The sequence below is a fragment of the Rhipicephalus sanguineus genome, chromosome 2 (assembly GCF_013339695.2).
Source record: "Rhipicephalus sanguineus isolate Rsan-2018 chromosome 2, BIME_Rsan_1.4, whole genome shotgun sequence".
NCBI lineage: Eukaryota > Metazoa > Arthropoda > Arachnida > Ixodida > Ixodidae > Rhipicephalus > Rhipicephalus sanguineus.
This window is the reverse complement of record NC_051177.1, coordinates 196,322,209-196,337,412: the sequence shown is the minus strand read 5'-3', so window position 1 is coordinate 196,337,412 and position 15,204 is coordinate 196,322,209. Positions and strand designations below refer to the sequence as shown.

The following is a 15,204-nucleotide window of genomic DNA, read 5'->3' as shown; positions in this document are numbered from 1 at the left end:
CTCAAAAGTGACCCATGATGACCCGCCTACTTCCCTCACGTCACCACGCTGCAGTCAATACAACAAGTTATGATGACGTCGTAGCCGCCATTTTTCTTTTTGCCACGTTTGCTCCAGCAGACTACTACGCGGCGGCTGCTCGAGAGTCCGTGGCCGCGGCACATGCGTTGAGAGTTTTGTGTTTGGCGACACTGCTGTCCTGTTTCCTGTTTGACCAAGACTTCTTGATGCATACCGTGCGGAAGTGCGTCACAGTTCTGTATGCTGATGTGGTTGAGCGTTGCACACGCTAGGTGGTGATAGTAGTTGCACCCGACAGCTTGTCGTTTTTGGAGCTCTCTAAAACCGAAACTGAGAGTGGTCGGTAATGAGGAGCCTGTAATTAATTATCTGTCGCGCGCTGCAGCAAACGATGTGTCGTGTTATGACTAACAGGCCCCCAGGAAAAAAAGCATTGCAGCAAAAAAAAGGCGAGGCCAAAATCTTTTTGTCAGTGCCCCTTTAATTAATGCATTTCATGTGCATACCCACATTTCATTTTCACACGATGCACGCAGTTGTTAAAAGCACAGGCTTCTAGTATCATAAGTGGCTGAAACATAAATGGAAAAATAAGTACAAATATGTACTCTCAGAATGAATCTTTGACTGCTGGAACTATATTAACTACCACATATACAGTTCTCTCATTAAGAAAGCAGGAGCACATACATAAACTCTATGACACGTAGTAAAGACAGTATCTCTAAAGTGCACATACATGTAATGACAGAATATTTTTGTCTCCAACACAGCTCCCACATTCTTATGCAAGACATGCAGATGTCTATAGCCGGATACAACTCTAGAAGTCCGCAGCGTTTCTTCCTCAAAGGTGGATGCACACAAGCCTGCACCAATAGGCGCGCACTTCAGACCGACATCATGAGCTGGATGACAGCTGACCCCGCCTTTGGAGAACAGTGCCGAGTGCATGAGCGGGACTATTTCCTTAGTCGCGGAGGCGATTGGCTGCCGTGCTTCGGTTGTCTTGGCGGGGCCTCTCCGGAGTTCTAAATTTGTATCCGACTATAATCACCAATAACCACTCTCTACTTATTCACTACATGTTCCACAATATACACATCCAGGTTTATTTAGGAAACTACAACTGTTAGAGAAAGTTAGCTCACAGACAAGTTGGCTAGCTGAACTAAGCTAATGTAAGAATTGGGCACTGCATGATCAAATGAAATTGATGGCAGACATACAGTAAAACCTCGGTAATTTGTACTCGGTTAATTGGGAATCCCGGATAATTTGTATTATTTGCGCGGTCCCAAATTTTTACATGTAAATTTAACCGGATAATTGGTGCAGCCAGTCTGCGACTTCCCGGTTAATTGGCACACTTGGCCGCGACTTCCAAGATATGCAAAGGGTGTTGCGAATCTCGGAGGCTGTAACTAAAACATGCATTTTTTTTTTTTGATGTACGGATCTCGAAGGCCATGTTTTTTTTTACCGGAAATACGTCGTAGACGCCATGTTTTAGCAATTGCCAGGCGGCGATGCGTGTGGTTGTGATCATGATCATCATCATCTCAACAGCGATGTTAGCCACTCTAGCGAAGTGAATGTTTTGTGGAGTCTTTGAGCCATTTGGATGTCGGCTGGCGAGCATTGTGCGATTCGGTGCGACTGCTCCATTTGTCTCCTGTCTGCGCTTGAGTGTCTTCCCTGTGAATTACCGTATTTACTCGATTTTACCGCGCCCTCGATTGTAACGCGCACCCGTTTTCCGCGACAAAAAAAAAAAAAAAGTAATACATCGATTGTAACGCGCACCCATTTTTCGTGAGAGAAAAGAACAAAAAAAAAGTCCGTAGGAGTCAAACTTCGCACATTCAGAAGAACAAGTATTTGGGTTTTAAAGAACTGAAGTTTCAAAAAAGTCAAACACAAAGTCAAAAAGCGGGCCTTGCCACTAAAACTGTCATCACTACGGCGGCGATATGAGTCGCGTAATGGATCAGTCCTCGTCGCTGTCGGACAATTCCTTGTCGCTGTCAACACTCTTCGATTTCGGGAAATTGGCCCTGCTTTTGTCCACAGAAACTTTTTCGTGAAGCTTTGCTGTAAAAAATCTTCTGCTTCTGTTTGCGCCAGTCTCGCACGCACGTTTCGGGAACTCCGAACGACCGCGATGCGGCCCGATTTCCGTCCGTCTCTCTGCACATGTAATAACTATTCTTTTAAATGCAGTATCGTGGTACACTAGTCGAGTATTTGGAGTCGGCACTTCCATGCCGTCGATGCGAACGCAGAACGGGATGACAATCTCCTCAGCACACGTACGAACTGAAAAAATGGCAGAAATGGCCAAGCATGGTGGCCAAGGCGCGTAGGAGGCGGCCATTTTGAAATGTCGATGGCAATACGATAACCAAGTTTCTTTTTTTTTTTCGGTACTCGATTCTAACGCGCATGCGATTTTTGGACTCGTTTTCCCGGAAAAAAGGCGCGCGTTAGATTCGAGTAAATACGGTAGTTGATTGAGGTGTGCTTGGAAGGAAGATGCCGAAGTACAAGAGCTTGTCCCTGCACGAAAAGAGGCCAGCAAGTCGACGGCGTCAAAAACGGCTCTCGCCGAAAAGCACCACGTGACTCTGTCAACGCTGTGCAACATCATCAAGAATAAGGAGAAAATTCTCGATGCTTACAGCAAGACGCACTCGTCAAAGCGTACACGAGTACGCCCGCCTACGTACGCCGACGTTGAAGCAGCTCTGATCGACTGGCTGCAGAAAGCCAATGCAGCACACCTTCCTGTGAATGGGACCATATTGCGTGAGAAGGCCAACCAGCTGGCGCTGCAACTTGGACATTCTGAGTTTAAATGCAGCAATGGATGGTTTTGCCGATTTAAGGAGCGCAACAACCTGACATTCGTGACTGTTTGTGGCGAGAGTGGCAGCGCGGATCAGTCTGTTGTCGACGGCTGGAAGCAGCACACCTTGGCTCCACTACTCGCCAAGTACGAAGCAGCAGATGTTTACAACCTTGATGAAGCTGCTCTGTTCTACAAAATGTTGCCTACGAAGACGTTCGCTTTGAAGGAGGCAGACATTAAGGGGCGGAAACAGAACAAAGATAGAATCACTGTTTTGTTTGGTGCAAGCATGTGCGGTGAGCACAAGCTGCCACTGCTTGTTATTGGGAAGACAGAAAAGCCTCGTTGTTTCAAAAATGCACGACTACCATCCAAGGATGACCTGATCTATAAAAACAACAAGAAAGCTTGGATGACGGCTGCACTCTTTGAAGAATACGTGCGGCACCTTGACCGCAAGTTTGCGGCCGCAGGGCGCAGCGTTTTGTTCGTCGTCGATAATTGCCCAGCTCACGGCGACATTCAGAACCTGCAGGCAATCAGGCTGGTCTTTCTACCCCCGAACACGACGTCGCTATCGCAGCCGATGGACCAGGGCGTCATACACCATACCAGGAAAATATATCGCTACAATCTGTTGAAGCGAATGCTCCTTTGCTATGACAACGGAAAGGAGTATAACATTGACCTCCTCGGTGGTATTTGCCTCATTGTTCACGCATGGAGGCAGGTGGAGGCCACCGTTATTCGACGGTGTTTTGAGCACGCCGGTTTTGTGAAAGAAGAGGCAACCTCCGCTGAGTTTGCTGTCACCGCTGTCACTTGCCCGTTTGATGAAGAAGGGGAGACTCTCTGCGCTCGATATGAGGCTTTGCACACGGACGAGGAGTGCACTCCAATTCTCCGAGTACGCAAATGTCGAGTGCACAGTGCAGACGTGTTACGCCGACATCGACAGCGAGATAGCTGCGAGATCGACCGATTCGGCCTCTAATGTTGACAGCGATGGCGAGCCCTCCCGAGCACCCCCTTTGGCGGATGTCATCGATGCCTTGAGTGTTGTGCGCAGCTTCGTCGAGTGCAACGGCGGTGAGGCTGAGATGCTGTGCCTCATTGACAGGCTGGAAAATATGACTTTCAGTGCTGGGAACTACCGAACGCGTCAGTCACGCATGGAGGAATTTTTCTCCAAGTAGGCTGACTTGCCACAATAAAGGTGTGACTTCCGTACATCACGTTTTCTGGCTGATTTCTTTGATTTCGCGTTGTTTCGGATAATTGGGAATCCCGCTTAATTGGGATATTTTTCTCGGTCCCGAGGCCTTCGAATTAACGAGGTTTTACTGTAGTATTATAAGACAGCAATACAGATTAGAGAGCAAACACATATAGCCGATATAAGAGTTAACGTGAAGAGGAAGAAACAGGATTGGGTAGGTCATGCGTAACGCATAAGGTCGGTACTATATTAAGAGTTGAACTTCAGGACATCTGAAAACACAAGGAAGTGTCGGCTGGTAAGGAAGAGAAGTCGTCGTAGGTTGCCTTCGCAATGCCGATGCCAAAGACAGTATTATGATGATCACCTTGATATGTGAGGGTCCCTGACCAGCTGCGTGTCGCCCACACGGCCAGGGTTGAACCCATAGCAGAGGCCATTGCGGAAGGCACAATGCAGTGGTGCCGCAAGGCCGTGCGCATGCAGCAGGCGCATGTTGAGAACCTCGGCCGACCTGTCGATGAAGAGTTCCGTCTTCTGGCCGTAGATGCGCAACAGCAGAGCTTCCTCACCCAGCTCCTCTGCACCTTGCCAGCAGCCAACCAGTTGGTTCGTGATGCCATCCGTAAACGTCTGCAGAAGTGAACAAGAAACAGATTTCGTTCCGGTCACTGGTCTGCTACAGAACAAGAAGCTCTCCCTGATGTGTTTGACTCGCAGAATTTGCATAAATATGATGAAAGTTTCTTTGCCCCAATTTGAGGACCGTTATTCTAAAAGAGCAACATCCACTCTAAGTGGAATTGATAACAACGTAATATCTTGCTACTGACAATACGGGCAAGTGCGCTGCAACAATTTTTCGTCGGTGTGCTAACGTTACCAAAGCATTTTAAGCGGTTGAAGTATGGCTAATCTACTACCACCCTTACTCAGAAGTAAATGTGAGACTGGGCTCTACAGGATTTCTATCTACAATGAGAAGAGAAATGCTGTTCACATTTAAAGTAGACACTTATGCCATTTGTAAAACCGTAAGTAGCTCATTCCGATTTGAACATACTATTTGGGTCGACCTTGACTACATGGAAAACAGACAGTTTTAGTCAGGCGTCCGTAGCATTGGAAATGGCAGGCAGCCTGCGTCCGCAGAGCTGCTGCGGACGCCAAACTAAAGCTGTCTAATGTCTGAAAATGGCAGTGCAGGAAGGAACAATGTTCCAATGCTGTGTGACAAAACTAACAAGTGTGTCCTTTCTTCGTTCCCATCCTCCGTTGCACGAAAAGAGTAGAGACTGCATGTAGCAAGAATGACAACTAAATGCACACAGCACATGCTTCTTTCTGGCAACAGGCACACTCATCTGGACAGTTGGCAGTGTTTTCATGGTCAAATACTCTACTAAAGGCCTCTAGAAGATGACCCGGCTATTGATTTGGCAGTGACGAGCATACTTTAGACTTATCTTGACCTGAGTGCGTATTTGCAAAGTCGCGTGTTCTTTGTCTGCGGCACAGTTTAGTACATCACTGCTGCTTCCTGAAATAAAACGGTCCCCAAGCCTCCATTTCCATCTGTGTTAATTGTAGATGTACTTCCTTGACACAACAAGACACGATAACAAGGTAACTGGGTCACATGTGGCATGGACTGTAGGAGGCTAAGTTGGTTGTTTTCCTCGCAAGATGTTCACAGAGCCCATCAGCTGGTTAAAGTGATCCGGCTCACTTCGGTTTCCACAGGTAAAGCACTTGAATGGTTTTTTTTTTTTATTCAAAACTAATTCATTGTATGGGTGTTCAAACTGGGCTCAACTCATTTTGATCAAAAACTATTTTTTAAAAATGAAATAAACGTAGGTGTGCTTCACACCTTCCATCAAATAAAGCCTAAGTTTGGTTTTTGCCTCGCTTTGAAAGAATTCTAATTTTCACCATAGCAATGCACACAATGAACATAATGCAAGCTTTTTTAAGCAACGTTTCATGTTCGATCACCCGAGAAGTGGTAGAAGGGCCATTTCAATACACTGCACAATATTCCATGATTTAATGAACCCAGGTTTATAAAAGATGCGTGACTGCTACAAAAGTCCCACTTGTTTGGACTAGCTATACAGCTCACCAGAAGAAAGGACTGATTTGATTTCATGTTTTACATCTAATGCGTAAACATTTGTATTCAACTGGTGATGAGGTGGATTCCGTGAACCTTAAACAGATTGGTCTAATCAGCCACAGCAATGCATGGGCTATGATGGGCGCCACGTTGGAAAGTTCTGGATTACAATTCTGACTGTCTGGAATTACTTGAAGGGGCCACAAAAGAGCTCCCTGAAGAGGTGTTGCATCTGTTCAGCATAAAGGCACTTTCTGAGTAATTAGAAAAAGGCTTTTGAAAGAACTGTGCACGAAGTGAGCTGCAGGCTGTGGTGCGCACGAGCCTCTGGGCAATCTCACGAAAAACTGCATGTGTACGCAGGTCAGCACTCCCAAAGACCCGACCACAAATCTTGAACTCACTTTCGCTTACTATCTTTTATAACCACAATCATTGGGAACATTCTATATGCAAAAGCTGAACGCTGTGCACAGTGAGAGCTATGAAAGAAATCAAACAGGATATGAATGATTTTGGCCCCTAGGTTTCTCCACTCTGTTACATTTAACCTGACAAATTTAGATGCAATCATTAAGAAAAGAATCGACACAGTCTCTCCTTTGAGAGTTGCCTAAGTGATGCATAAGTGGTGCATTTTATTGTAAGCAGCGGCCGTCCCTGAAACACTGTTTTCGGGCAGCATTGGCACAGTGTCTTTCATCTTCTCTCTGACACCTGTCAGCATTTCATCTTTCCTCTAGCGCTCGTGCACGTGCCATGAGACGCTGTCCCATGGCATGCGCATCCCACGACCACTGAAATGTGTGTTTGGCATTAAATTTTGCAAAGTCTGAATTTTCCTGACAGTCCTCCCTGTCGGCTTCACATCTTGTCCTGCATATGTCACATATGCAGGACAAGATGCATAGGTCACATATGTTCATATTTTACAAGCATGGATGTGTAGCTTAGTGTTTAAGACACTTGGGAGAGCGACGGCCTGAGTTCAAACCCAAGCACTGGATTGAAAACCTCTTTTCTTTTATTCATTCATTTCTTTATCGTCTTATGTGACAGACAGATGGCGGACGGATGGACTGTTTTCTCATTGAGTCGGCATAGAAATGCTCACGCATAAAAAACTCTGCAACTGATCAACAGTGTTCACGCAAGCACAAGAGCTGCTTGAACAGACACAAGGCTCGAGGACTGCTCACCTTGAATTGAACCAAAGAGAGGTCCCAGCAGGGACGCACATGCTGGAGCACCTGAAGCGCGCCTTTTCGCAGCGATGCCTCGGTGGAACCGTCCACAAAGACGTCCACCACGTCCAGTGGGGGCTTGCCGGCACCGTTCTGCGCACATGTCGAGGCTGGTGCTGTGGTGGAAGCCGGCTCTGTGCTTGGCTCGGCATGGTTCATGGCCATTGTGGCCATTGGCAACACCGAGTCAAGACTGTCACTGAATCACCCAAACAGCCAGAAGCATGGCACCTGAAACAAAGGAGAAAACGGCATGAAGCCACACAACAACATGATTTTCTGTGACCCTACGGTGTTTTACGGCAGCCTAAAATGTGTGCACAAGCTCTACTTAAAAGCTTACACTGGGTCTGCACTCTGTGCCCCAAACATAGCTTCCCAAACACATCGATGTTAAAGAAAAGTTGGTCTTAGTAGTGAAATAGCAAAAATTAGCCAATTAGCGCAGAAAGGCCAATTGGTCTTGCACTTCCATGCCCTGCAATTTCAGAAGTGAAAGCCCCATCAAAAGTCATGTGAGCCCCTCTTTCAGTTTTTCTAATAACATGTTGTAGCTTTAGAGATAATGTCAAAGTTTGTTAACAATACTGCCCCATTGGACAATGCATCATTTCAGTACATTCGAGTTGACATTGCGGTAATGTGTTGATGACCGACCACACTTTGAGTGCACACTTTAGCTGAAAGACGTTATCGGTGTGTCTGTCAGTGAGGCAGAAAGCCGATCCCAGCTGTATCTTAGCAGCGCCAGCAGTCTTTCAACACTCTCTCTGCTATCAGTGATGAGGCTAACGTAGAGAGACGACGCATTTCCTCTGACAGCCAGCTGACAACATGAAACATGGATAGATTGCAAAAGCCACGCTTCAGTGGCAGTCACTTTCAACACAGACTGCAGACAAGACTGGATGTATCAGACGAGCTGCCAAGGGCATCATTTTCGCTGTGAAGATTTCACTCCCTCTGGACGTCTGCCCCGAGGCAACATTTGGCCTTTTCCCAAACCCCTTCATCCATTAGACACAGGTAGAAAAAACGAAAGCCATAAAAGAGGAACAAATGCCTTCGAATGAACATGGCTGTCACAAATGTGATTACTGTTGCAATTTAGGTCTTGTGAATAGTATAATAAACTTTATGTGCACGTAAAATATGGCTGAAAACCCTCCCCTCAACAGCACCGATACAATTTGGAACCAACGTACCCATGAAAACCATAGAACTGCTAGTTATGCTTAAAGAGATAAAATGTATGGCACACCATTTCACTGTGAATTATTTTTCCAAGAACATCCCTTACACTTCTGCAACACATCTCTACTTTCAGATCTCAGTTATATCTAATGATTTGAATAATTTTAAGTCAAGTTTTGATTGAAAGAGTACCGAAAATTATTTGTCCTTACAGTGAAGATGACCCATTCTTCTGTATGTCTGTATACAACTACTTCTGATAGTCATTCACTCTATACAGCTAAGGAAACCTTAAAACCAGTACATTTTTAGTGAAACTGGCATGAACCTCTTTTTAGGGTACTACTCGAATGTTCAAAATCAATGCATACATCATTTTTTTCTTGGTATACCACTGTTGTTACAGGTGTTCCTCCAAGGACCAGTATTGGGCCCCACAATTTTCCTAGTATATGTCAGTGACTTTCCAGTAACTCTGATATCATCAAGAGCTGTCATTTATGCTGACAATACCAAAGTACCTGTTTTTAAGGTAAATCCCTCATAAAATTGTAGTCTACTGCAAATAGGGAGACAACAAACACATGTACACGGTTAATGAGCAATAAATGAACACTAAACATATATAAGATTGGGCTGTACTTTATTATCTTTGCCTTTTATATGACCAAGATCTCTCATGCTTTGACACAGTAGTCATTTGCAGAACGTCTTAAAAAAAAGAAAAAAAAAAGCTAGGTACCTAGCAATATGCTCCTAACATGCAAAACTTGACATAAGAAGCATTCAAATTCATTTTGAAAGTGGTGCTACACAAGATATAAATACCATAAAGTAGATAGGCGTGTTATTAGATTGCAACGTTGGTTGAGGATCCCTCCATGTGTCCAGGCTTGTTTATTACAGTGAATTGAAAGAAGTACAGAAATTATAGCAAATATAATCTTAAACTTTGCAGTTTACCTTTAAAGGACCCCTGACACCAAAATTGAAACCTCGAGATGTTTGTGTTGTTTGACTTTCCCGTATACGGGGGCACATCTGACCGATTATTAGTGACGAACGTTGCCTTTAAGATATCTTAATTTGGTTTTAAAGTAAGCGTGAGTGCTCACTTGAGTTGGCTGCACCTTGCGACATCCTGGTATGACGTAGATAGAGGCCCCGTGTGACGTTCCACGAGTAAAGCTAGTATTGTGGACGTCACAGAAGGTTTGCGGGGCGCACATGCACAATACGACGACTGGCACCCGGCGAGGCCTATTGTTCCGCACCCCTCTCGCTTTGTTGTCGGGCTGCTCTCGAGGTAGTTTTCGTGAGGAGACAACAGGTTTAACCCATACCGAGGCACCCAGATACTTTCAATCTCTACCGCGCGCGGGGCCCCGATTTGAAAACCGCGCTTTCAACGTCACCACAGCTTGAGTGCACGTGGTCTTTGACGCTCCCCCGCATGGAGCGCTAGTTTCTTGCGGTTTTTAGGCGGGCGTTTTGAAGTGACGCTAAAGTGGTCACCATTAACTACGCTAGAATTAGTTATACGATACACTAGAGCATTTACGATTTAACTTAGGGATTACCAGACACAAAGCTACAAATTACAGTAAAAAAGTCACGAACAAAAAGTTTGCTGTCAGGGGTCCTTTAACATGTGATCAATGGCTGATGGAGCTCCCTGGTATCAAAATATGAAGTTATATGTCTCTTGAGGCAAGAACGGCAAAAAACGATTAGTGTTTTCAATTTAAAAGCTCTAATTACCTAAAGCTAGATGTTTTTTTGTTTTTTTTTCATCAGTTGACTTTAGGGCTGGTTGTTGCAAAGTTTGTTCTACTTACACTTGGACATATGGCAACCTACTGGAAAATATAAATCTGTATACGTATGTATATCTGATCACTACATCTTGAGGGGCTCCCTTTTAAGTTCTGTGCAATCAGTTTCCTTTATAGTATATCGACCTATTTTGCATAATTGCTTTCAAAGAGATATTCTATTAAACACTAGATTAGCATTTATCTCTTGTAGCTGCGACTATACACATAATGATTATGGGCCTTCACCAGCCAAGAGGGCCAACAATTTTTAAAAAATACATATTTGGGCATAACTGACAAATAAATGATATCACGAAAAAGAAAGAAAGAAGATATGAAACCACCATTTGCACGCACCAACTCATTGTAGCTTAATACAACTTTACAGCACCAAAACGGCTTCTACCTGCCCATATTCAAGTTAAACTAAACAACGAGATGAAAAAGAAGCCATTAATTAGAACTTTGCAATGAGGTGACATTAATAATGCATGGTTTGACCGATCTAAGCGCACGCAGACGAAGACGAAAAAGGGACATCTGCATGCGCTTAGATCAGTCAAACCATGCATTTCAACCAACTAGCCCAGTTGTCGATTCTCTTGACCATTAATAATTAAAGAAAACGTTTCGACCAGAGTGGCAGATATAGAAACATTGTGAATCTTGTAAGGCTGCACAGAAAAATAATTCGTAATGACAATATACAATATTAGTCATAGCACGTTGCAGAAGTTTCTACGGAACAGGGCCAAGCTTCAAATGACCGACCAGGTGCAGAGCTGTCACAAGCTGCGTAATGGGAAACGGCTGTCACACATGGCAGACTTGTCCCGGAGTGGCCATCCACATGCGTGCAGTGGCCCCGCCCCCAATGGCTCGAGCGGCCTTGGCTCGGGCAATTACCCAGCCCCCAGAACATATGTGAAGGGCAGCTGGCTTGGAGGCCATTTGCGTCAATGCCCGATGTCGTACGCACTGGCAGAAACAACCGAGCACAATTTGTACAAGGCTGTCAACGATAAAGGATGCCATAATGCGGCAAAGTACAACGTAGGTGTTTTATAAAACGTAGGTTTTAAACTTAACACGCATCATGCAATGTCTCGAGCAATGACCATGTGTTTAAGGAAAACTTTTTTTCACTTCACAAGTCTGTGTAAACATTTTCAGAAGTGCTTCAGCACCAGGACTTTACAGAATCAAGAAAAAGGAAACACCCTTCTGCAGCAATAATTTTGAGGGGACACGAACAAGAAGTGGTAAATCATCTTCTGTCAATAGAGTGTTTCCTCCAAACTCCTATTCACATTTGGTACTGAAAAAAATCAATTACTAATGGAGAAAACAGTGGTGCTATTGACCGAAGCCAATTCAGCATACCTTCTGCAGCAGCATAACAATTTTATCGAGCCGTTATAATATTTAAGTCTATAAGCTGGAGCAATTGTACCATGTTCAAAGAAAGTGATTTAAGCAGAACTGTATGCGTGAGTTTAGAATACAACAAAGGATGAAATGAAGTTACTGCTCTTTGTTTGTCTGCAGATAGCTCTAAGTTTCTTTAGTCCCGTGACCTTAGGCCACCTCACATTTCTCCAGAATTCACTTCATACTTGAAAGTGAATCTGGCTTTATCCGATCCCTTAGTTACAGCACTGGAAGCACAATCTGTGTACATTTTCTTTGCATTCTGTTTACTATACAAAAGAACTATTCACATAATGTTTGTGCTTTCAATACAACCAGGACTTTCGTTGTGTGGTGAAGTGGTAGTTGTTGCGCTTTATGGACAGAGTTGTTAGGATCCTGGTTAAGGGGCAGTTAATAAAATACACGGTTTAATGACTGGTCCTTTGTGCCCGAAGCCTAATCTGTGCTCCATGAAATTTGCAGTAATGGGAAGCTTTGTATCCAAGTTTGACAAGTTCTTTAAACATGAACTCTTACGATGGTTGAGAAGCCGAACCAATAAACATTCTGTGCAATAAACGTTCATGAGAGCTACTGTAATATATCCTTAATTAGATTAATTTTGAATGTGATTCAATATCGCATTATTTCACGGCTTCTCAGACTCGCTGTACACCAGATGCTTTTTTGATAGTCACTTGCAAGATACAACAGTCAACATAATGATGCATCAGTTGTCTGCAAGATGTCCAGCTTTTGTCTTCGGTACAAAAGCTTCTTCTATATATTTTAGTGGTTTGTAGACACCCGAAATAAAAGAAGCGTTTGTTTTATGTACAGGAAAACCTTAGGGCCTTGACTGTAGGAACATTTATTGCATTACATTTATTGCATTTGCTTTATTTTAAAAAGCAAAGCAAATGCTTACCCACGACCGAGTTCGGCAAAGCAATGTGTAAGCATCCTAGATCCACATTTCAGTCTGAGAAATGACCTTAACAGCTGAGAACAAAAATGTATCGCATCCTGATGAAAGAGCAAAAATAATATCAAAGAAAAACGCTGATAGAATGATGGTCACTTCAACCTTTGGTTGATATATTCAACAAGGAAACATGCACTCAAAAAGTACATGGCAAGAAGACCATAATGTCAAGGTGCTTATAGTAAACACTTTTCACGCTGGAGCCTCCAATCATTATCACAGTCTTGAATGACAGCCGACTCATAAGCATGACCCAGCGCATCGCTCGATCTTTGTGTCGTCGTAGACAAAAAAAAATGCAAAACTCAAACTTGGAACTGATACTCTCTAACAGAGGCGAATATCGATTCTTTAAACACCCCAAAGCAGTTAGAAGGGCCTTTGGCTCTTCTAACTGCAGTTAAGTTCAAGACTTCAAGCACTCCGGCATTTGTTTCAGAGTGCAATCGGGCATTGAATCAGTGGCCACATGATTAGCAGTGAAATGCTATAGACATTGAGACATGGTAGGTAGAATGGTAGTGTTGCCATAATATACAAAAAAAATCATACCTCTTCACAGAAGGTATGTTTTCAGTTGAGCATTCAGTGCCTAAACTGTGAACAAGTTTGTCCAAGTGTTCCACTCAACGTGCACTATGCCAAACTTGCCCGACTGTCATTTTACCTGCAGGCAGATATCACTAGGCACTTGCCAAGGTTATGATAGGAGTTGTGCACCGAGTACATGTAAGTACCTCAGGATCAACAAAAATATCTCACGTGTTCATGTAGCAGTGGTTGGTTGAGGCATAAGCTAAAAGAACCTGTTACCATGCATATTCAATCCTTGCCAGCTTTTGGATGCAACATGCTGAATGAGTTCAGTTCGGACAGTTTCTAACTTTGGGCCTCCTGATGCTGTCTATAACATGTAAGCCCATTTCCTTGACCATGAACATTCAATTCGTTGACCACATAAACCATATTGACACGCTAGCCTAACAGAGCATTCTAATCTTCAATGCCTATGTTAAGGAGTTGGCTTATGCAGTTTATATCACAGTACTCATGACATCCACAGCAAATACGTTTTGCATCCTACCTCTTTGCTAATCATGTGCCTTCCGTGAAACCTATTCAATGTCGTGCAGATGTAAGAGACTAAGTGTGCAGTGTTCAGTGTTAAAACTACCTGTCAGTGTGCGTTTGTAAAAACTGTGAAAAGCACTTTTGCTGCCAGTGTAGGTTTGCAATTAATACCTCCCCAACGAGTGAGACAAATCTGCCTCAAAAGCAATGATGTTGAGTTACATGCATGCGGAGAACTAGACGACCATTCTAGTGAGCAAAAGTGTCAAAATCTTTACTCATCTGAAGGCAAGTGCAAAAATTGTCGAGACAGAAACCCATCACACGCAAAACCTGCACAGGTTGTCTATCACACTCCCAGGATTGAAAGGATGTCACAGAGGTGACTAGAAATCTGAAGGTTAAAAGAAACGGTGGTTATAGGAGGCAAAGTAATGTACAGAGAAGTGACAAAAGTTTACGGCAGACGATGAACAGGTGTTGACCTTCAAAAGGCCAATCTCTGTGCAGCTGAATCTTATCTAAACAACAGCACAAAAGTATATGAGGGAAACATATAACGAGACACATGCACCTCATTAGCTCTTCACATTATATGGTAGTGAGTAAAAAAACCAAGGCCCCTGAGTTCCCCTTCTAGTTCACTCTCCAGTAGACACTTGAGCTGTCCCATGGCAAGTGAAAAGAAAGCTACTGTAGGATATAGGGAATGTTGCAATAAAGGGCGCTGCAAGAATCCTCAAAACGAAATAGCTGATCCAGACAAGTGAACCAGCTATGCCCCATGTTTACTATCCCGGAATTCCCAAAGGTATTTTAATGCACAGCCATAACTAAAATGACCTTTCATGGCTTTCCCATGCTTTTGTTGAATGGCACATGTTTATTATGCTCGACTTATGGGCCAATGATAATGCATGAACAAACAATTGGCAAAAGATCCTAAGTTTATGTTCAAAGGCAATATTCTGCCAATACTGCCAGGAACTAGCAAATTTCACCGTGCACCATGAACAAACGAGGTTGCTACACCGTCAGTGCAAATGTCATGTTATCTACACACTTGTCAGCATTACACGACACTGTAAGGTGCGCACTCTGTTATAGAAAAAACAAGGGTAGTCCACTTGTGCCAGGGTGCAATTCAAATGGAGAGGGTGGAAAGATGGAAATGATGGCCACGGACAAACAGACAGCTTCAAAAACAAGTGTGCTAGACAAAGATAAAAAGACATGGCCCAAGAGTACAGATAAGGAATTGTTTGCACGC

General features: G+C 43.8%; 1 protein-coding gene across 2 annotated transcripts in view; it reads right to left on the bottom strand.

Annotated features, from left to right (window-relative positions):
- Positions 1-15,204, bottom strand: part of LOC119383960 (ethanolamine kinase 1) — a 57,276-nt gene that overhangs the window by 39,946 nt on the left and 2,126 nt on the right. For both annotated transcript variants that reach the window (XR_007415213.1, XM_037652239.2), the window contains exons 2-3: positions 7,410-7,685; positions 4,459-4,724 (exon numbers count right to left, since the gene is read on the bottom strand). Coding sequence is in view for 1 of the 2 variants with exons in the window: in XM_037652239.2 (XP_037508167.1) it covers positions 4,459-4,724; positions 7,410-7,628 (485 nt within the window). In the remaining variant the exon portion in view is untranslated. The remainder of the gene's footprint in view (positions 1-4,458; positions 4,725-7,409; positions 7,686-15,204) is intronic.